The sequence below is a fragment of the Eptesicus fuscus genome, chromosome 4 (assembly GCF_027574615.1).
Source record: "Eptesicus fuscus isolate TK198812 chromosome 4, DD_ASM_mEF_20220401, whole genome shotgun sequence".
NCBI classification, from domain to species: domain Eukaryota; kingdom Metazoa; phylum Chordata; class Mammalia; order Chiroptera; family Vespertilionidae; genus Eptesicus; species Eptesicus fuscus.
In genome coordinates, this window is record NC_072476.1 from 97,770,697 (window position 1) to 97,794,508 (window position 23,812).

Sequence of the window (23,812 nt, forward strand, 5' to 3'; positions counted from 1 at the left end):
ATATCTGCATTAGGGTGAAGCAGCAGCCCCAAATCCATGGAAGACGAAACAAAGTAAAATATATATGTGGCCCATCTTCTCAGGTATTACCAAAAGTCTTAGTTTGCCTACATTTAGATCAATAACAGCTTTCTACAAGTTTGCAGGATAGCCTTAACTATTAAACTCTTAGGTTTGAGGCGAAAGTTCTGATTCTTAATTGTTATGACTTCATTTTAGTGGGAGAATTTAGCCATCAGAACACGTATATCTAGATTTTTTTTTTCTTTAATCATAAGGTTGACACATAACCAGGAAAAAAGACAAAAGCAAATGGGTTGGGACCCATAGAACCAGGTTCCCCAAGGTGTCCCTGCTGGCTGATCGTGGCCCCACAGTGCTTTCAAGTCAGTCAGAGCTGAATGAAGTGACAGCCTCGCATCCCAGACAGAGTCCAGGATATTGCTCTATGCCTGCCCACTGTCTGCATGGGACTCTGTAAACACAGAGAATTACAGTCACACAGTGAATTCAGGAAATGGGACTATTAGTAAAAGTGAATCGCAAACTTAGTCGCCCTGTATTCCACTTTCCTTCAGCTGTGTTCATTTGCAAAGGTAGAGTTTCTAAAACTTAGTATAACACCAAAATATGATTGGTACCCTTTTCTTCCATGTTTCATCTATCACTTCCCCCAAAAGACTCCAAAGGTAAGAGATTTCTAATAAAAAAAAACACACAAAATAATGAACATGTAGAAAGAGCAGGTCATCTCCCCCAGCACACACATGCACACACACACACACACACACACACACACACCCTACAGCATGGCCCTGATATATTGGTTGGAGAGATAATATTTGAAAACCACAAAGCTTATCATCCAGATGGCTTTTGGTCAACAAAGATAGCCCTGACGCTATTTGCAAATGTTATCTACAGTTTGCATTTCTTTTCACATTTGGCGCCTTGGGACCCATAAGCTGAGGAAGGAAGTAGATGTGGCAGCTGCTATGTAAAGTCTTGGCACAGGGCCATTTAGCTCAGATGAGATGTCATTTCTGTGTCAGGCCAGGTCGGCCTTTCCAGGTTAGGAAGATGATCCTTAAACTGATCCTATCATGAACTTCAAACCTGCAGTCCCCTGCACTTTTCATTGTCTACTCCCCTTAAAGGGCCTTCCTCTTCCTTCCCTCAAAGGCACGAAGTGGTAGATCAGCTCCCGCCCAAACTTGAAGAGAAGGAAATAGTGGGACCTTAATAGTCAGTGAGAACCAGTAATGACAGTGGTCACTCAGAACCAAGTTGAGCCCCATTATGATGGTCTGCTGCTCTGTGATTCCTGCTTTGAGAGAGAGAGAGAGAGAGAGAGAGAGAGATAGAGAGAGAGAGAGAGAGAGAGAGAGAGAGAGAGAGAGAGAGGTTCCTCCATTCTTGGTGTTTGCCCAGCTCTTCCACCAGGCACATGACCCTAACCAGTACACTAGTCTGCATACAGTTGGTATGAGATAAATGCTGTGCAGCCACTGATTCCTCTTAAAAATCTAACAGGGATGTAGCCCCCAGGCCCAGGTATAGACATTTTACCAACCAAAGAGTTACCAGCCTGCACTACAGAGGTTTTAGGGGGTATGAAAGCTATTCCAGGAATGCCCAGTGCATCACAACAACCAGAAATAATATAATCCCAAAGGTGTACCTCATGCCAAATGTTTTTCCTTCTGGCAGGCATGGACCCATGCCGGCATTCTCCTAAAACACAAATACAGCTTCCTGGTGGGATGTGCCTCCATCTCCGATGTCATAGCTCAGGTAAGTATGGTCTAGGGTCAGTCAGCGTTCTCAGAACTGGCTGATGCCTCCTGTCCATTCATTCACTCTGCGGTACATCAAACGTAAATGTTTGTGAATCCAGTGAGAAAAGGAGTCTCCTGTGATATAAGTCTGTATAATCTCACTAGAATGAGGGTTTTAGGAAGTTAATTTAGTATCAGAGGTTCTGACCTTGACTTTTAAAGAGTTTGCATGTGGAATGACTCTAAAGTCATAGCTGGGACCTCTTGGGGTGGCCATAAGGTCGCTGTGCACTTGGCTGCATGGACCCTCAGCCCTCCATGTGGCTAACAACACATGGCCTGTCACTCAGTTTTAGAGCACTTAGGAATTATTCTTAAATGTTGTTGCTAATGGCCTGGCCGGTGTGGCTCAGTGATTGAGCATCGACCTATGAACCAGGCGGTCAGAGTTCGATTCCCAGTCAGGGCATGTGCCCAGTTTGCAGGCTCAACCCCCAGTGGAGGGCGTGCAGGAGGCAGCGGATCAGTGATTCTCTCTCATCATTGATGTTTCTATCTCTCTCTCCCTCTCCCTTCCTCTGGAAAAAAATTTTGTTGCTCACGTTGCCACGCAGGGCTGCCATCCACACGTCATTTCCCACATTTAAAAGAACCAGGAAGTCAGAGGCTGCCGGAGAAGAAGCCTCCCTTGCACTTTGTGCTGAGTCCAGTTCCCTGGGGTCTGGCACCAGCCCTGGTTTTCCATTCTCCGTTCTTCCTTCATCTACCAGGGATACCACATGAAAGATGTCGGCAGAAACTCAGATTTTATTACTATAATCTATAAATTAGACTTAGTTAAACATTCAGGGATTTAGGAGAAATTTTTCCATGGAGGAAGAGACTGGACTGATTTCTAAGCTCCCTTCCCAGTTCTCCATTCTATTCCATGAACATTTCCGTGCTTACCTCCCTGGTTTCCCCTATTGTACACGCTAGTCCTTTAGCCATCTTTTTGGAATAATCTACTGTTAAACTGTTAGTCACGCCCTAAAGACCAAGAGTTAAATTTTCAGATTCATTGCATTTACTCCATGGATCACAATTGAAAGCAATTTAAATTCATTCCTGCTAACACTGTGTGTGCATGCCTACACATGCATGTCACACACCTGTGCGTGAACCTACAGCCATGTTCCTTCTCAGTTTTAAACCTGGTCCTGGCCCTCGCCTGTGAGGAGGGCTCCCAAATTCAGAATAAACGTGTCTGGTTAGTAGGAGCCATGGAAGCTGGATTCAGTTGGCACCTGGGTTCGGTCTATTCCTGGTGAAGTAGTTATTTTAAGCCTTGTAGTTTGAGCTCCTAACACAATATGGTTGGGGGAGTAAATTTAATTTTTGTTCTTAAATATTTTACACCTCTCCCCACCCTCAGTTTCATTTCTCTTATTACCTGAAAGCATTTGTTAACTATTGAATTTCGAAATGAGTAAATAGTTTCTAGGAAAAGACCTTTGAAATACTACCTAGGCATAGATGGCAAGTAATCACCAATGATAAAATGAAAGTAGTTGATAATGCTTTGGACTGCAGTGGCAATTCCCATTATTTACAAATTTTACTAAGCTAATTGATTTCACACAGTCGCACAAAAAAGCTCCTGGTTTGGTTCAAATGTGCAATGCTTTTCTCTGCCGCTATTATTGTAACAGTCATATGTTCCAATGATATTGCCAAGGGATTTATGAAAAATGTTGCTGTGTTTGTTTCATTTCATGATTGCCTGCATGTTCTTAGCTTGCTCAATATCAAAATGAGAATTCTCTTGAGGCTTTTGGACCTTCCTGGGACCTTCTGCTGTCATCAGCCCTTGCCTTCGGAAGTCAGCTAGACCCCAAGGATCTGGTCAGACATCTGGGATCCAACCTAGAGCACCCCTCTTCATCACCAAGCTTTTTCAGTTTTCATCCTAGACTTTTTAAAAAAATATATTTTTATTGATTTCAGAGAGGAAAGGAGAGTGAGAGATAGAAACATCAATGATGAGAGAGAATCATTGATTGGCTGCCTCATGCACGCCCCCTACTTGGGATCAAACCCTAAATCTGGGCATGTGCCCTTGACTGGAATCAAACCTGGGACCCTTCAGTCTGCAGGCCGATGCTCTATCCACTGAGCCAAACCGGCTAGGGCTTTTTTAAAATCTCCCCTCTCCTCCCCATCTCTGCTGTGCTCTCCCTGGTCTGAGGAACCCCCTGTCATCTGCACTACCTGAGGTGCCTCCTAACTCATGAGCCTCTCCTTTCTGCCCTGGATGTCCATCCTTACCCCTCGGCCACAATGATCTATTCTCAGGGGGATTGCTGTCCCCTCACAACTGCCCTAAAGCCTGCTTTAACATTGCTTCCTGGTGTTCATGAGATAAAAGCCAGAGTCCATGGCCTGCATGTGCTGAAGACCCACAGCCCACCTTCCTCTCTGAGGGCCTGTCCTCCTGCCCCCTTGCTCTCCGCACTCCAGCGGCAGGCCCTCCTTTCGGGGCCTCGTGTGGCCCACCCTCTCCCACTGGGGTGTTTGTGGATCCCTCTGCCCAGAAGGCAATGTTCTGCCCCAGTTATCCTGCCTCCCGCTGGCTCCTTCCCCCTCCCCGCTACTTCTGCTGAGGTTGTAGATCTCAGACACACTCCACATGGAGTGCCCTTCTTCCCGCCACAGCCTGGCTCCCCAGCCATCGCCCTCTTTCCCTCAGGCCCTGTCACAGTTTGTCAGCGGTCGCTCACTGGCATCACTGTTTGGTCCCCATTTCTGCCTCCTCCCCTAGACTGTCAGCTCCAAGACTACAGAGCCCGGGATGTGTGATTTATCACTGACTCCCGGCACTTGGTATGGGGCCAGCACATAACAGGCTCTCAACGGGAAAATCCTCACCATTGACACAGTAGGTTTCCCTCAGAAAATAACCCGGCATTCTTCGATGGCTATGTGAGATTCAAACTCATAATTCTAGATTGAAATGCCGAGGCTCAGGGTTATTTAAATTGATAAGTGATACCATCCACCACGAAGATGTAAGGGCTATGGTAAGTATTGGACCACGTGGCACCACGTCCTTAAAAAGACAGGAGAGTGACAAAACCTTCACCTTGACCTCCGGAGCTTTACTGGCCGAATGCACCTTCCTTCCCTTTGTCCCGCTCTTGCTCGCTGTGCTTGGACCATTTTCTTATTATCTCCACACTTATCGCTTTCCTCATGGCTCCCTGTTCCTTCAAGTCCAGACCCTCCTTCTTGGTCCTGCGTGGCCATCCTAATGGCCCCAGGAGCCTTCCTGGACTTGGCAGACGAGGGGTTGGCCTTCACCTATTCATTTTTCATACAAGTGTTAAATCTCTAATTGGCCCAGCTGGTGTGGCTCAGTAGTTGAACATTGACCCATGAACTAAGAGGTCACTGGTTTGATTCTGGTCAGGCACATGCCTGGGTTGCAGGCTTGATCCCCAGTAGGGAACGTGCAGGAGGCAGCCTATAGATTATGTTTCTCTCTCATCCAAGCTTTTATCTCTCACTTCCTCTGTCTCTAACAATCAATAAAAACACATATACTTTTTAAAATCTCTAAATATAATCATCTCAGTTTACACGGTAGGTTTGCATGAGTCCTATGTTACACTTGCTGTAGACACACTAGTCTGCGTTTGCATGTGGGGGAGACTTAGAGGCCTCTGGTTCATTAAAGAAATTTATGGGCATCTTGGTCCACCACACAAAGGTCTCAGACTTCTGATCCAAGCACAGTGGGTTCTTCACGAGGCTTCCCTGCAGTTCTTAGTTAACACGACACTTGTTCCACTGGGAAGCAGTGGTCATGGCGACAGCCATGGGCATCTCTGCTATATCCTTGAGGCGTGAGCGTGACTGTGAGTATTGCTCCAGCTTGTGACCTCTCCCTGTGCTGCGGGCAGCCTGGTGTGTCCATGGAGCCACGCAGCACCTCGGTCTGCATTCCCATGAGGACATCTGTGCTGGGGTCTGACTCATTTACTAGGTTTGAAATGACTGCCTGTGTGCAAGCAAATCACCTCTATAGCTAATAATTTTATGTCGCTCAGAAGAGTTTCTCTAGATCTCCCTGCTTTTCTGTGGTCACTCTGCAGTGGGTGTACTCATCAGTGAGTCTTGCTCAGTCTCCAGCTTCGTTTCTAACTTTCTGTCATCCCTGATTTCTTGAGACTGCAGTGATCAGGATAAGCCTCCTTTGGTCAGGGTCACTCAGTGGGGCTGTATTTTACATGCCTGCCGGTTGGTGGATAGTTGCCTATTGATGTAACTCAGGGACATCCCCCCTCGCCCATTACCCTACTTCTGCACTCAGTACACCCCAGTCGTCTTCTGAATGTGTGGGTTCCAGGACTCTGGACAGAGACTGGGCTGCTTCTCGGATTTCTGCAGGACAGGGAGGGTAAATAGAAAACTACATTTGCTTTAGAGACTTAGTTATTATTTATAACCCTCTTGACCTTTTTTTTTTTACCTATTCCATTTTTATAAATTAATATTTTTAATTTAGTTTGTTTTATAATAACTGGTATTGGTACTTTTGGAGCATTTTTAGTGAATTCCATCTTATAAACACTAATGTAAACTCTTCTGTATACTATTGTCATTGATCACTGCTGTGTGTGTGTGTGTGTGTGTGTGTGTGTGTGTGTGTGTGTGTAAGGTAACTTAGGGCCTCAGGTATCTAGCCACAAGAGGGTAAAGCTCTACTGTATCTTTTGGGGTCTGGGAAGCCAACATTTTTTAGCAATAACCTTAACCATATGTGCAGTTGCCTTGAAAGAATCTTGGTGGTGAATATAACAAAATGATGGTGTGCTCACCCTGTGAATCCCAAATGTCTGACCCTGAATTCTGTGAGAGCAGTATTGAGCCAGAGCCCAATTTCTGTTCCCTTTCTCATCAACATGGAGGTTTTCCCTCAGAAATCAATTTCCATTGTGTGCAAGAAATTGGGCTGTGCCTCTGTTGACTGGTTCTGACTCCTCTCCTCTAACTCACTCTCGTCTACCCATCTCGCAGGTCGTTTTTGTAGCCATCTTGCTTCACAGCCACCTGGAGTGCCGGGAGCCCCTGCTCATCCCCATCCTCTCCTTGTACATGGGCGCCCTTGTGCGCTGCGCCACCCTGTGCCTGGGCTACTACCGGAACATCCACGACATCATCCCCGACCGGAGTGGGCCGGAGCTGGGGGTACGTCCTTAGAACTCGTGGCAGCCTGTCTGTACATCTGAGTGGGATGAAACTTTACCCCGCCCCTCTGTGAGATGAGAAGTCAGTACACTCAGCACACTCGCTGAGATGTCAAGTGCCAGGGAGTGTTCACAGGGACAGACAGCTGGAGAATTCATGAGCTCTGGAGGTGGAAGGGATCTTACAGGTTGCTGTCCAGCTCCGTATCTCTGTATGAGACTGGGGCTCGGTGAGGCTGAGGAGTGCATACAGCATTGATGGTTTTTCTTACTCTTTTGTCAACAATAAATTATTCTACAGTCATCAAAGACTTTAGCCCCCATGGTCCCTTTGAACTCACATTTAATCATTTTTAATTTACACCAGGGATCCAGGCTTTGGTCCTACACTCTGTGTTGGCCAAACACAGTCACTCATTCAGGTACCTTGTGTGGAGTAGAAGAGCAATTAGGTACCATAGAGGGACACAGAAAATTTTTAAATATGGCCTCCACTGTCAAGCAGCTGTAGGTCCCCATTTGGCAGATAAGACCAGTACAGATGTGAACCCAAGACAGTGCATAGATGCAGTGAGAACAGTGCAGTGAGAGCCACTGACGCTGAGAGGAGGAAGTGGGTGATGTGGCCGACACGCCTCCCTGATGGAGGCAGAGCTTGGCCTGGGCCTCGAAATTTGAGTAAGATGCAAGCAAGGTATAATCTTATACAAATGACCAAAGCTTCCTTTCCATCAGAGGTGTACACAGGGCCTGATTTATATGTATGCTGATCTCCTACCCTTAGGTACTAGACATCATTTGGATTTATTTCCATCTGGCTATAAGGCAGATGTGCGTGATTAAATGTAGCCCTGAATAAATCACCACACTCCACCCCTGACCCCACCTTTGACCACATGTTACTTTCATCATGTCAGAACATTAATTGTATTGCCCACTTACCTCAATCCCAGCTCAGGCCGCCAATAAAACCGGAACTAGTTATTTCTGTCCCAAGGACAACCACATCTAATTGACCTTGATGATGGCATTCCATCTCTTAACAGGCAGCCACCAGCAAAGGAAAATACATTAAAGTGGCTGAGATGGTCCCATGATGTAACTTTTACCCTCATGAAGAATTAAAACCAACGTTATTTAGTGAGAGCTGGGCTGAAGATAGCACACATCTTTGCTCTGGCATTCTCAACAAAATTCTCACGTTTTCTTTACCGTGCTTTTATTTTACTTATGCTTCCAAACATTTATATGGCTTCTGTTAGAGCTTTTTTTTTTTTTTTTTTCCAGAGAGGAAGGGAGAGAGAAAGAGGGGGGAGGGGAGAGAGAGAAACATCAATGATGAGAGAGAATCATTGATCGGCTGCCTCCTGCATGCCCCCTACTGGGGATGGAGCCCACAACCCAGGTTTGTGCCCTGACCAGGAATCGAACTGTGACCTCCTGGTTCATAGGTTGATACTCAACCACTGAGCCACTCTGGTCGGGCTCGTTAGAATAAGAACCTCTGTAGGAGATGTACATAGTGCCCAAATAACTAGGCATATTTGTGAGCTGATTTCAAAATATTTTTTTTAATTATAATATTTTTTACTCTTAAAAGTTACCTCTTCAGGGGTGGGAGGCAGGTGAAAGAGGGTAAAGGGGGGCTAAATGGTGCTGGAAGGAGACTAGACTTTGGATGGTGAGCACACAATGCAATGTGCAGGTGATGTATTGCAGAATTGTACACTTGAAACCTATATAATTTTATTGACTAATGTAACGCCAATAAATTCAATTTTAAAGAAAGAATAAGAAGAAAAAAGAGTTACCTCTTCCTGACATGGCTTCCAGCCAGTCAGCTTGATGATTTAAACAAAAACTAATTTCCAACTTGTTTCTCGGGCCATGGAGTTGGTTTCTGCCTGGGTTAGAGTTGCCCTGTTTGGAAAACAGTGGTTTGGATCGCTCGAGGCTAAATGTGTGTTTTGATTTCACAGCAGCGTGCCAACTGTCTGAGTTCATTTCATTTTCACTGTACATTTTATTTTAATTCAACTTGGCTTGTCTACAGAGGCTTTTCCTTATATTATTTTTTAAGTTCAGTGAATTGACTTGGGATTGACATCAAAAAGAAAGGCTTTGGCTCCTAATTGTTCTTCCTGTTTCACTTGTAGCGTTTAGTGAACTTTTGCCTCCATTACTTTTTTCTTTTCTCTTTTATTTTTTTTTTTTCCCATGGCCATTTATTCCCTCTGTGCCCTCTTCCACCTCCACCCACCCCTTCCATCTCTGCAATCTCCACACTGTTGTCCATGTCCATGAGTTCTCTCTCTTTTTTTTTTTTCTATTTTGCTCAATCCCTTTACCCACCGCCCCAACACCACCACCCCCAGAGCTATCTGCCTGCTCTCTATCTATGAGTCTGTTTCTGTTTTGCTTGGTAGTTCAGTGTGTTCATTAGATTCCACATATGAGTGAAATCATATGGCACGTGTCTTTCTCTGACTGGCTGACTGGCTGATGTCCTACCTCCATTTTTTGATGCAGGGAGATGCAACAATCAGAAAGATGCTGAGCTTCTGGTGGCCGTTGGCGCTCATCTTGGCTACCCAGAGAATCAGTAGACCTATTGTCAACCTCTTTGTTTCCCGGGACCTTGGCGGCAGTTCTGCGGCTACAGAGGTAGGGCAGTTTCCGGGGATGTGGGCACTCGCTGTCACCTTATTAATGAATAGGGGTGGGGGAGGTGGGTTACAGATTTGTTCCCAGTGCATCCTGAGAGCTCAAGTAATTCTGTGATATTACATTATATGTGCAATCACCACACTGTTGTCCATGTCCATGAGTTCTCTCTCTTTTTTTTTTTTTCTATTTTGCTCAATCCCTTTACCCACCGCCCCAACACCACCACGCTCAGAGCTATCTGCCTGCTCTCTATCTATGAGTCTGTTTCTGTTTTGCTTGGTAGTTCAGTGTGTTCATTAGATTCCACATATGAGTGAAATCATGTGGCACGTGTCTTTCTCTGACTAGGAAGCCATGAGGCGCTCATTCAGTGACTTAAAATCATGTAATTCCATATCTTTGTGAGTCTGAAAGAAGACATCTCATTCATCCTTCTCAATGACCATATGAGGAAACTGAGGCAAGGGCCCACGGTTAACGACACAAAACTAGCAAGAAGCTGGGCCAGTATTAGAATCCAGGTTGTCTGGCTCTCGTCCAGTGACCTCTCCATTTTTCCATGGAGTCAGCATGATGCCTCTCCGCTATCGTTGCGGAGGACAAGGGAGCAGGCCATGCGGCTGCAGAAGGGAAAATACCCAGAGGGTTCGGGGCCCATGCTTCCATTTGGACCCACCTGCTGTCACCTGTTTTTTCTCCGCCCTCCTGCACATTCCACCCACCCATTGTGGCTCTATGTGCTCTTTGGCCATCTGCCTTCCTCCAAATGAGGAGCTCACTCGCAACTCAAGAAATTTACCTGGAAACTGGCAGCTACTCCAAAGAGTTGAATCACTTTTTCCATCTTCCATGGATGGTATGAACAAATAAAATGACTTCACTAGTTTCCTCCGCTGCTGCCGCCGCTGCCTCTGGAGAACCAAGCCTGTCTCTGGAACAGCCGACCCTTCAGGAAGGCCAGTGGCTGCTCCTCGGCCTCCTGTTTACACTGTGCCCTGACAGCGCTGTCAGCATGTCTCCAGCCTGGGGTCTCCTGCCAGTTTCCATGTGCTGGGAAGCCGCTCCTGGTGGCTTGGAAAGGGGAGCCCATAAATCACAAGCAGAAGCCTTTCTCTTGCCTCAGTTTGTTCCTGGATTTGTGTATTGAGTCATATCATCTTGGGTGGCTTCTGACACACAGCAGCTGTGTTACTTAAATATGGCAGTCGAGGTTGCCCAGTAAAAAGAAGGTGACCCCCATCAGCTGTGTGCTAGAATTCCATCCTCCCCTTACAATAAATAAGGCAACTAATTTATTCATTAGAGCCATTTCTCAATTGCCCTCCATGGCATAGAGGCACAGCCCATGGGATACAGAACGGACATCTATTTATCATCTACTTATGCACATTTCATTGACTCCCCATAACCCTGTGGGTTGGATGTTGTTTTTCTCCTGGTTCTGCTGGAGGAGCGGGAAGGGAGGCCTGGCAGGTTCATGCAGCACACAGCTGGCAGGTGAGGAAGTGGAGGTTTGAATCCAGGCCCTCCTAATTCTGGCGCTCGTGTTTCTGGCACTGTACCCGGCCCCACAGCAGTTTCTTGAGCCTGCTGAGAACGCCCCTCGTGCTTCTGGCATGGCTGTTACGTCAATTAAAACTGAGGAAGCCTGCACTCCTCCTTTGCTTCCTAGCTAGAGAGTTGGACTCGGCCACGGTGTAGGGTTAGATGCTTTGTTTTCATTTCCTTCCTTGCCGTTCACAGAAGGAAAGAAACCCACTTTCATGGAAGAACATGTTTGACTTCCTGTAAGCAATAGTTATTTAGTTTTCTTAAATTAAAACTAAAAACCAGGCTCTGCTGCCTGCACAGATTGGAAGGGAGTTGAGAGCCAGAAGGAGAGAACATGCAAAGCCATCAACCAACACGTGCCATCAGTCACCCTGAAGGTCAGGATGGAGGCGGAGAGTGGATCCTGAGCAAAGGCCATCCAGAGAGCAGCGAGGGCTCAGAATCACAATTGGAGATTCAAGAATTGGGCTGGAACAGAGGGTGTGGTTTGGCTCTATGGAAAGAGCAAAGATTTTGGAGTCTGGACTTGGGTTGAACTGGCTTCTCGAGCCAGCAATCTGGACTTGGACCTGTTTCTTGTTGGATTCCTGTAAAACAAGACCCATGCTCCTGGTCCCAGGTGCTCTCCCGGGGCCAGCTTGTGCCACTCCCAGGGACACAGTGGAGCACCTGCCCCTCCCAGGCCATCCTGGGGTAGGCCGATGCCTGTCACCCAGTGTGGAGTGACTTGTCAGCGGTGGCCACACCGAGACAGCTTGCTTTGCCGCATGGCAGACGGCCGCTACTGGAGATGCTCTCTGCCAATGCCCAACGCTAACTCTGCTGGCTCTTCCTCTTGCAGGCGGTGGCGATTTTGACAGCCACATACCCCGTGGGTCACATGCCATATGGTTGGTTGACGGAAATCCGTGCTGTCTACCCTGCTTTTGACAAGGTGAGAACCTGTGCAACGTGGCATCTGAAACACACTCTGTAAATTAGTATTTGATGGACAGGCATCTCTGGCGAGGAGCACTTTGATGTTTCCCAATCTCTCCTCCCTTGGGAAGGTTAATGTGGTATTGGGGATGTCGACGGTAATTGTGGAATATTCCCTCATAAAATAACAGAGGTAAATTCAAGCTTACCTTGATGCTGAGCCTATAATACCTCTCCAAAATGATGTTCACGTTTGGGTGAATCTACTGAGAAATCATGTGTTTGCAAAAGGGAAAATATACTCTCAAAAAAAATTAATACTTTGCCGAAACCGGTTTGGCTCAGTGGATAGAGCGTCGGCCTGCGGACTGGAAGGTCCCAGGTTCGATTCCGGTCAAGGGCATATACCTTGGTTGCGGGCACATCCCCAGTGGGGGGTGTGCAGGAGGCAGCTGGTCGATGTTTCTCTCTCATCGACGTTTCTAGCTCTCTATCCCTCTCCCTTCCTCCCTGTAAAAATCAATAAAATATATTTTACAAAAAAAAAAAAAAAAAAATTAATACTTTGGATTTTGTTTCTGTGGTTTTGTTTTGTTTTCTTTAGTTAAACTAACACTAACTTCATAGCAGTTGTGAAGGTACAGATAGGAAGTGTGTGCTTGAGCTCAGAAGTTTACGGAAGTCTTCGGTGTGCGGGGTCCATGCACGCTGGAGTAGTCTCTGCAGCGGGTGTGGGTCCTCGTGGGTCTGGATGCAGCGGCTTGTTGCAGCTGAAAGCTGTTGACAGCAGCTCTGTCCCCTGCTGCTGCTGACACAGCCCAGGGAGCACATAACCCTCTGGTCATGTGGCCTTTGGCTGGGTCAGGAACATCCTGTAAGTGTCTATGTCATCAGGTTTAATTATTTGAACCTGAAACAAGTAGCCTTTTATCCTAAAACAAATGTCCAGCAAAACAGACCCCCCCAAAAAAAGATAGTGTGCAAAGTTTTAAAATAAAAAATGGGGAAGAAGCACACAACCTGCTCCCGGTACTCTTAATAGCAACTGTTTGGCCTTGAGATCCTATAGAACTAGTTCAGAGCCATTGCCAATGTCATTTTACCTTTTTTTAAATTTACTTTTCAATTAAAGTTGACATACAATATTATAATAAGTTTCAGGTGTACATCCTAGTGATTAGACATTTGCATACCTTACGAAGTGATCACCAATATCATTTTACCTTATCCCAGCAAAAGCTCTGGGAGGCAAGGAGAGGAAGCCTCTCTGCCTGGGGTCTCCAGCGGATCACCTGCCCTTATTCCCACACCCATAATCACCCATGAATAGCAACTCACCTCAAAACACTCCTGGGATTGCCACCCCACAGCCTCACGGGAGATAGAGCAGCGGTGGTACCCAGAACGCTTTACCCGGTGTGGAGTTTCCCCGGGAGGCCATCAGTGGGACCGTCCACCTATGGCAAACATTCTTTGCAACCTCAGGATGCAGAGCATCTCTTAGAAAAAAAAAAATGCATTTGAGTTCTGCTTCCCAGGCCTCTGAGCGCAGACTTCAGAGGCACGAGGCACTTGCAGGAGAAGGTGGGCAGCCCGTGTTTGAGTGGGTTTCATCCAGTCTACTGATAGAAATCATTGTTTTCATTTCAAGGAACATGTGTATACAAGTAAATCCTAGAAGGCCAAAATGGGTCTGAGTCTTCTTGCTAAATCTCTAGCTCTAGGAGAACAAGATTAGATAATAAAACTTGATGAGCATCGCAGGTATTGGAGCGTTAGAACCTCCTGGCCACGAAAGTCTCCTCTGAAATTGTTTTTGACTCCCTTGAAATAATAAAGCTTAACAATACAGCACTGTACAGTTTCGCGAGGCGCATCCAAGAACAACATTGTTTTATGCATGATCGCAGAGGCTGGGCGCTGTGAGACAATACCTTTAACGAGCGTACCTCTCGCCAGAAGCTGGAGTTACTCACTCAGAGCCCTTTAGAATCCCCACCCATTGTTTCCAGGCGTTCTGCTGGGCTGCTCCGGCCACTCCTGTGAATGCTTCTATTCACCCAAACCTTAGGCACCTCTGTGTGGACTTCCAGAATTCGCCGCACTGACAGTTGACATCCTTAGCCTCTTTGTGGGTTGCAGAATCAGAGATTTAACATTTCTCGCATAACTTCTGAGGGTGCTCGCTCGACATTGAACTAGAGTTTTCCACTAGCACACATTCTCTCTAACGTTCAGTTCTCATCTGCGAAAGAGCATGTTTCTGAGCAGATTGGACAAACAACACAAAGCGCAGATGCCAATCTAGTGATACGTGCTAGCTTATTCTAACCATACTTGCAGAAATAGTTGCTATTTGAAAAATAAAAGTGTCCCTGAAGGAGCCGTGGCACGTCACTGTCACCCCGGGCGACCTGTGCTTATTTCCTTCCAGGGTGGCTGCCTTCTCGCTCGGCCCACCCGGGCACCACTCCCACAGATCCTTGGGGTGGGTGGAGATGGACAGATGTCCTACCCACTGTGGTCTGCACTTGGCCATGGCAGCAGATATGCATTAGAGACTGGAAATGAGGCCGTGTCAGCTCATCCAGCGTTTGTGCTGGCTGCATCTGCGAGAGGAAGGGATTGCAGAGATTGCTTTGGCCTCTGAAGTTGGGGAAACACCAACAGTTCTTTTCCAGTTGGACCTGTGATATCTCCGCTGTGTGTCTCTCCTTGGGCGGGATGCGGGGTATGTTTTCGTTAGTCTGCTCTGGGACTAATTGGATCCACAACGAGGAGGGAATTGTTCTGCTCTGCTGGTTTCCACAATAGAGGGCCAGGCACACGCTTGGACTGGGTGATGGCACGCTGAGCCGTGGCACTGGGGTGGCCTCAGCAAGGCTCAGATTCAGGGATGTGTAAGAAGACAGCGGAGCAATCTGCGTTATTTGCTTAAAATACGATGTCACAAAGGTTGTTGAGCACTTTTTGTGCCTGGGGAAGACTGTGCTGAGTTGCAGGAGCTAAAGAGATGGGTGAGAGACATGGTCCTTTATCTCAGAGAGCGAGCCCACCCCTCACGGGGCTTTAACGCAAGCCCTGAATACGGGCCAGGACGCCAGCCCTGACTTCAGGAAGGGGCAGAGGCAGTTTGGAGGGGAAAGATCAGAGAGGCTTTAAGGAACCAGTGGGCTGTGAGGATGATGAGCCTTGAATAAAGGGGTGTTTTTGATGATTAGAAGATCCAACGGGAGGAGGAGGAACAAAAGTACAAAAGCCTGGAAGCACCAAGTGGGTGAGGGGAAGAGCAAGCGGTTCCCTTTGGGACTCAACTTGAAAAGTCACGGCAGGGAAGGGAGTCTGGGTCAGGGCAAGCAGGGCCTTGGATGCTCACTCCGTCTTAGAGTCCGGTTGGTGGGGAAGAAGGGCCCAAAGATCACAGAGCAGGGCCATGGCATTCGGGGAGATGCCCACAGTGGCCAGGAGAGGGCGCACAGGGCCAAGGCCCTGGACTGGCTAGGTGGGTACCCAGCATCAAAGGGAGGGGACTGACTCAGGAGGCACTGGCCACTGTTCAGTCTAGAACTCTCTCTGGATACTGTTCATATCCAGAAACCTGACAGCTGCCTGAGAGACTCAACGTGACAGCCATCTTCCAAGCTGTCACTTGAAATCTATACTTTAGGCCAGGGATAGGGGACCTTTTTCCTGCCAAAGGCCATTTGGAGATTTATAATATCATTTGCGGGCCATACAAAATTATCAACTTAAAAATTCGCCTGCTATATTTGGTCAAATATTTAATTAACTCACCCCTAATGCCTTGTCAGGGCCAGACCAAATGATTTCACAGGCCCTATATGGCCCTCGGACCGATGTTCCCCACCTGTGGTTTACACACATCACATAGAACACAAACAAGATGCTTTTTTTAAAAAAAAAAAATTCTCACCTGAGGTTATTTTTCCATTGATTTTTAGAGAGAGGGAAAGACAGAAATATCAGTGTGAGAGAAGCACATTGATTGGTTGCCTCCTACACAAGCCCCGACCAGGGCCCGGGCCAGGAGGAGCCTACAACCGAGGTGCGTGCCCTTGACCGGAATCAAACCCGGGACCCTTCAGTTCAAAGGCAGGTGCTCTATCCACTGAGCCAAACCGGCCAGGGGGAGATGCTTTTTAAGATGCACGTGCGGTCAGTCGAGGACGACCCGGAGCCCAGTCACCATTGTCCTTTCTCCCCCTAGAACAACCCCAGCAATAAACTGGTGAGCACGAGCAGCACGGTCACGGCGGCCCACATCAAGAGGTTCACGTTCGTGTGCATGGCCCTGTCGCTCACGGTAAGGAGACACCGCCCTCGCCATGTTTTTGGAAAAGGAGAAATGGTTATATTAAAAGGAGATGTCGTGTATCCCAAAATGTGATGCTATGCTAGGTTAATTAACAAGCTCTTCAAAACATTTTCATCCCAAAATACGAGCGATTGTTACTTGAGGGAGCCATTGAATCCAGGAAGCAAGGGTCGCGGTGTTTCTTGGGACTTCTTACATGCTGAAGGGAGGCGGGCCTTGCCTTTCATTTTAATCATACTCTTGTCTTGCTGAATAATTTCCAGCCCGTTTTTGAACATCCGGAGTCAAACGTATTACCATCCCTGTCCCTTTTCCAAACTTAATTGGTGATATTTTGATTTCCCCGGTGAAAGTTCCTTTCCTAATTACGCTGATGCTGATGTCGCATATTTATTTATTCTCCACGCAACACATGTCGATGGAGCACCTACAGCATCCCACTCTCTGTGCCGTCTTCCCAGGTACAGCTGTGAGCAGGTGCCCCTCACACTGTGCCGCTGGCAGGGCCCGTGGGTGACTGCACAGCCTTAAACAGCACACGTCCTTCCTTTATCAGCTCCCGTGGCAGTTCAGATGTAGAAGATAATGCTCAAAAACATGGAGAAAGCACGTACACGCACTGTAATCCAAAGCGCATGGTATATAATTTAAGATTGTTTATAACACTTATCAACGGTAGCCGAAGAGCATACACACCATTTATAAACAAGCTTACTTGGTAGAGTGTGCCCTTTGGATGGAGACAAGAGGAGGATCAAAGGGAGTACTGGTCTTTTGAACTCTGTTTGGTTTCCCTTTGTTGTGGTGGTGGTCCGCATTGCCTGTCAAGTCCTGTAGGAATTCCCCTTTTTTTCTAGTACAATATGAGGATCTTGTGCTGAAATGCCTGTGTGTGTGCAGTTCTCAGCAACAGTGACTGATAGCGGGACCTAAGGCAGTAAGAGGTGTTGGGTTCTGCTGGTGACAGGGACACAGTAACTGTAGCCCTTCTTACCGTCATCACGAGAACTGTTTAGCTATATGCGTCCTGGCAGTGGTCCTTTAAAATCAAGCCCTATGTATGTTTTAAACCTTGAATTGATTTTTTTTTAAAAATCCACAGCATAATAGTGGATTCATTGACTCAACACCTGAGTAGATTGTAACAAGGGCAACATGGGACAAAGAGCCCATCACAAAACACCTCTGACAGCTGATGACCTTGTGTCTGTCCTCAGCTGCCTGTCACTCCAACCCAGCCCCTCCCACCTATTTGTCTCTCAGGAAACCGGTAGGGTGTCAGAAATATATTCCAGGGCCACCTGACCCGAGGAATTTCTGGTAGCATGCCTGTGCGAGTCAGGACAGGTTACCCCGTGCAACCCGGCTCCCCTGTTTTCATTATTTCTCTCTATGGTGTGCAAGTTTTTCCCTAATTCCCTAAAATATTAGCAAAACACAGAACAGCCTTGAATCTGTTTAAGAGTCGTTTAGGAAAAACAGAGAAGGCTTCTGTTGCAGGAACAGCCCTCAGCGTTGGGAGACATGTTAAATGACTGGGAGTCGCACGTCAAGTTGGTTGGGATGCCAGGTTCTGTGACTTGGACCCCTTTCGCACAGAAAGCTGGAAGCTCTGGGTTGTTGCTGGCTCTCCTCGTCTGTCTCCTTTCGCTCCATTTAACCATCTTCCCACCGCTGCAGTGAGCCCAAGGGGGAACTCGACCAGATTGGATTTGAGGATATTTTATCTCTCCTTCAGCTCACGGGCAGTAATCTGTACTTCTAAATCAAGTACAAGTTTATTTTGAAATGACCACTATCTAAGATCTAGATGTATATTTTGGTTTCCCATGTAGAGGTTTTTTTAATGTACTTATTCTAATGCTATCTTCTGTAACTAGAAGTACCTGAGGGTAGATTTCCACCAAGAAAACAGAGACTCAGAAACCTCTGTTGGAAAGGAACTTGGAGATGACCCATCATATTTTAGGAAAGGAAACGACTCAGGGAGGGTGAGTGACTTGTCGGTATACCAGCTAGAAGCCAGCCTTGCAGGCTCATTCTTCACGCCCCACCCCCTTCCTCTGAACCACACGAGCAGGTGATGCTGGTGATGGTGATGGTGATGGTGATGGTGATGGTGATGGTGATGGTGATGGTGATGGTGGTACTGGTGGTGATGGTGGTGGTAGTGGTGGTAGTGATGGTGATGGTGCTAGTACTGGTGGTACTGGTGCTGGTGGTGCTGGTGCTGGTGGTGGTGGTGTGTGTGTGTGTGTGTGTGTGTGTGTGTGTGTGTGTTGCTGTCACTTAAGGCCGAGAGGTAGGGGAGCCTGCTAGTATGCCATAAATTACATTGCTTCCCACCCTATGGTACAAGGTCTGAGGCTAGTGACTGGTACTACTTAAGGATCTGGTTCTCTTTTTTAAAAGAAGTTCAAATAGGTTTTTACTCTGGATCTTTGTGAGCTTTGCTTTTTGATGTCAGTGGGTGGTAAAAAGGGAAAGTGTGAATTGGCACTCAAACGTGGATCTTCTGTTCTGATTTGTATGGGTTAAATTGTGTCCACCAAAAATTCCTGTGTTGAAGTCCTAACTCCCAGTACCTCAGAACGTGGCCTCGTTTGGAAATAGGGTTAAGGTGAGGTCTTGGTGGGTTAGGTGGACCCCTCACCCAGGATGCCTGGTGTTCTTATAAGCGGGGGCATTTGGATACAGACATGCACACAAACGCCATGGGAAGACTCGAGTTATGCTGCCAGAAGGCAGGAGATGCCTGGAACAGATCCTTCCCTGGCACCTGCGGAGGGAGCATGGCCCTGCCCACACCCCACAGCTGTGAGGCAATACTGCCTTTTGCTGTGCTTCCAAACCACCGTTTTGTGGTACTTGTTGCAGCAGCTCTAGCAAACTCATACATTGATGTTTCTGAAAGAAAGGGATCTTGTCATTTATGGTCACATGGATTGATTAACCAGACATAACTATTCAACTGTCTTATTTTGTTTTTAAATTCTCCATTTAATGATTCTGTAAGATACCTCTTTTATTTTATTTCCATATTCTCCATGTAATAATCTGAGTGGAGGATTTGCTTAGACATGTTTTTCACATGGTACAGCCCTGTGCCCACATTTAGATGCTGAATTATATCTTTGCGAATGGCTTTGTCGGGGGTGGTGTAATTGGCATAATAGCATCCACTAGAAGTATCTGTGCTAGATTTAAGTTAGTTTGCTTTTTGGTTTTATTCTGCTTTCCATTAGTCGAATAATGCACTGCACCTCAGCCAGGCCCTTGCAAAATCCACTCACTATTAATACTGAAAAGCCAAAATAGTCCCCAATTTTCAGGGAAGGGTTTGGTAGCTGGCAGTCACAAACTGTTGTGCATGAAAATGGTAAAATAAATCAGTGGGGATTGACTCAGAGACATCCAGGAATTTTATTTTATTACTCTCTATGGCTTTTTTTTTTTTTTAATCATTTGTATTCGTCTCAGTTTAAAGACAGAAGCAGTCTGGGCACATTACAGTGTGTAGGGCCCAGACCCCAGCTGGATCAGATGCCTAGTGCAGGCCCTCCTGACAATAATCACAATACGGGTTGGGGGCCAGACACGCTGTGGTGCTCATGGCGTCTCGGTTTCCGATCTCAGCACCTGCTCACACCCCCAGGTGCGTGAGGCTCTGACCACGAGCACGTTCCTGGTGGCCTGAAACGCTCCATGTCCTATTGACTGACATCAGGTCAGCATGCGGGGAGTCGGCAAAACCCAAGTCAAACACATCAAAGTCGTTTTTGTAAACGATCTCAAATATATTAAGAAACACCCAGTAGAGGAAGGTCCATCAGATAGTGTGTTAAATGAGCATGACAAGGACACAAACACCCCGTTAGCATGCTAAGTGGCCATTTTGTGTGTTTAATGAAGCCAGAAACCATTAGGCCCAGGAACTAAGGAAAACAATCAAAAAACCACCTGGTCCCACAGAGGTATTCCTCCTGGCTGGCAAACTACAAAAGTGACCTGGAAAGTAAAGTTGCTGTTTGCAGAGTGACATAGGGCCTTTGCTGAAAACATTTCTTATTTTTATCCTAATGAGTTTATTTCCAGCTCTGAGTCAGACGGCACAGTGAAGTCAACACAGGTTGTGCCACGAGATTATTCTGGGGGTCTTCTCGGACCTTCTGAACAAGGTTCAGAGAACCAGGACGTGATGCTGAGAAAACAATAGTGCCTAGAAAACCTACTCACCTTTAACCAGGTGCCAGGAGGTTTGCAAGAGCCTGTGGGTCTCTGAGAGATGGCACTCACCCATGTGGTTTGAAGAATGAATTGGCCTTTACAAAAAAAGAAGAAGTTTCTAGAAAGCCATGGGGCACCTGCCAAGCCAGCACCTCTGAACTGATGGCCTGCATGCCCCTGGGACTCTTGTGGCACCTGACTGCCCTCTTTTATTTTAATGAGTTGAGAAGAGAGGGCCAAAAAAGAGAGATTTAGCTCAAGCTTGAATTCAGGGCCACATAGCACACTGCTTATGAATGTAGGCCTTGAAGCCCCAGGGCCTGGGTTCAAGCCTTGGCTCCATCGCCCACCAGCTGGGTGGCTTAGGGAAGGTCACTTAAACATACCAGCCTCAGACTCCCTAGCTGCCACAGGAGGAATAAGAAGACCCACCTTTTAAGACTTTAAAAAGAATCCATAGCTGACATAGCACCAGGCTTGGTATCAGCAGAGCATGGGCGCTGTCGCCTAACGTTCCCAGAGCCAGGGGATTCCGAGTGAGGGTAAGAGTCTGTCCCCTGCCTCCAGCCCCGGTGGCTCTTGGTATAGTGGATGCCAATGAATAACGTTTTCCTCCCTGAGGCCTGGGAAGGCTCTGGATGCCCCATCACACCTTCCTGTTAGTAGCCTCCAGTCCCAGGGGCAGACAGTGCCCACTCCAGTGGCCGGTTGTCTTGCTGATTTGAAATGTCAGTTCCCCACAAGCTGCAGTGACAGCAGAAAGAGAGAAGGTGATGTCTTTAGGCTTCTGGCTTAGACGTCCCATAGATCTGTACACACCAACCAAATTAGAAATGCCACCAAGGGGAGATTATAAGCCACACGTGTATGCATTAAGATGTGATTATCAAAGCCTGGGGCTGTGGAACAGACACTTTTTTTTTTAATATATTTTATTGATTTTTTTACAGAGAGGAAGGGAGAGGGATAGAGAGCTAGAAACATCGATGAGAGAGAAACATCTACCAGCTGCCTCCTGCACACCCCCTACCGGGGATGTGCCCGCAACCAAGGTACATGCCCTTGACCGGAATCGAACCTGGGACCTTTCAGTCCGCAGGCCGATGCTCTATCCACTGAGCTAAACCAGTTTTGGCTGGAACAGACACTTTCAAAGAGATAGATGATGCTGAGGGGTTCTCTGTGTACGGGCACAGCTTTCCAGAGAAAGAACACATACATATTTATTCCCGAAGTCATGCTACACATGCCTGACACCCTACGATGCCCCAGGACCACCACAGTGAAAGAGATCCACAGACTCTTTTCTTTTTTTTATTAATTTATTTTTTAATTGATTTCAGAGAGGAAGGGAGAGGGAGAGATTTATTCTCTCTCATCATTGATGTTTCTATCTCTCCCTCTCCCTTCAGTGATTCTCTCGCATCATTGATGTTTCTTTGATCAGCTGCCTCCTGCTTGCCCCCGACCAGGGACCAAGCCCGGGGAATCGCACCATGACCTCCTGGTTCATAGGTTGATGCTCAACCACGGAGCCATGCTGGCCAGACCACAGGCTCTTTTCTTACGGAATTTATAATCTCAGAGAGAAGACAGGCAATAAGCATGCACGGTGGAGTGTATTAGTTTCCTGTGGCTGCTGTGACAAATTACCACAAATCTGATGGCTTAAAACAGCAAATTTATTCTCTCACAGTTCTGGAGGCCAGAGGTCAGTTTAGGTCACGGAGCTGAAATGAAGGTGTCAGCAGTCACACTCCGTCCAGTGACTTTTAGAGAAGAATCTGTCCCTTGCCTCCAGCTCCGGAGGCTGCTTGCATTCCTTGGTCACGTGACTCTGTGACTCCGTGACTCCCATCCCTGCCCCTGTCTTCACATCCCTTCTTCCTCTCTGTGTCTGCATCAAACCTTCCTTTGCCTGGATCTTACACAAGGACATTTGTGATGGTATTTCGGGCCCACCCGGACAATCCCAGCTAATCTTATTTCAAGACCCTTAACTTAATCACACCTGTTACCATATAAAGTAGTGAATACTTGTGCTGGGGACCGGGGGTGAATATATCTCTTGGGGTGGCCATTATGCAGCCTGCAACAGAGAGTCACAGGTGCTCGGGAGAAAATTAAGTAGAAGAAAAGAAGGTGAGGGAGATGCCTGACAAGATGGTCAGGGAAGGCCCCCCTGACGGGACACATTTGCAGGTAATCGGATGTCCAGGAGCCCAGCAGCCCCGCACTCTCTGCGTATGTAGTCATGACCCGCCGTGGACATGCACCCCGAGTTTGAGGGCACCTCGGTGCATATTCACCTGCATTGCTCCACCCCTCCTTTCTGCTCAGGCACTGCCTCTGTTTCTTCCTATCTCCAGTTTCAGCCTCTCCCAACTCACTGCTGTAAATATAGTATTTAAGGCTCCCAAACCTTTAAGGAAATTAAAGGAAACATAAAAACCATCTCTTTTTCCACAGGCAGACTACATTTCTCCTCTCCTTGACATTCGAACTTCTTGAGACAATTACCTGAAAGCACCCTCCCCCACCTTCCTGGCTACCAGGCCCTCTGTCCCCCTGCCCAGCCACCTGCCTCCTCTCGGGGAGCAAGGGGGCCTTACTTCCTTCCGAGATCGCTCCTTTGATTGGTGTTTTTGCCCATCTCTTATCTCCTTACAGAGCTCACCGAGGTCCCCCTGTCTCATTGCCCAGCTCCAGGGGCCCCGTCCGGTTCTCATGTTTCATGTCTGATTCGGCCCACTCCTCCATCCCCTGCTCATGCCTTGCCGTCTGTGACACTGTCCTCGGCTGGTTTTCCTTTTCTCTTTCTGATTTTTCCTTCACCGGCTCCTTGGTGGAAGCCCTTGTTCCTCCTTATGAGTGAGCCCCAAACTCTGCCCTACTGCCTGCCTCCTGACCCCTCTCCCTGCAGGGCCTGGCTGAGGACGTGGTCACTGTCCCGCACATGAGTGGCATCTCCTCCTGGGCCATCAGGCTCTGTCCGTGGGCCCCCAGCTTCCCGAGATCAGCCTTGTCTGGGGGATTAGGTTGGAGGTTGCTGGGAGGAGAGGAGGTGACTTGCAGACAACATGGGGAATCGCCTGGTCACACCTTGC

General features: G+C 47.4%; 1 protein-coding gene across 1 annotated transcript in view; it reads left to right on the forward strand.

Annotated features, from left to right (window-relative positions):
- ANKH (ANKH inorganic pyrophosphate transport regulator) overlaps positions 1-23,812 on the forward strand; it is a 119,834-nt gene that overhangs the window by 82,192 nt on the left and 13,830 nt on the right. Inside the window, exons 4-8 of the mRNA XM_054715262.1 lie at positions 1,711-1,794; positions 6,837-7,007; positions 9,536-9,670; positions 12,066-12,158; positions 16,371-16,466. Coding sequence (XP_054571237.1) covers positions 1,711-1,794; positions 6,837-7,007; positions 9,536-9,670; positions 12,066-12,158; positions 16,371-16,466 — 579 coding nt within the window. The remainder of the gene's footprint in view (positions 1-1,710; positions 1,795-6,836; positions 7,008-9,535; positions 9,671-12,065; positions 12,159-16,370; positions 16,467-23,812) is intronic.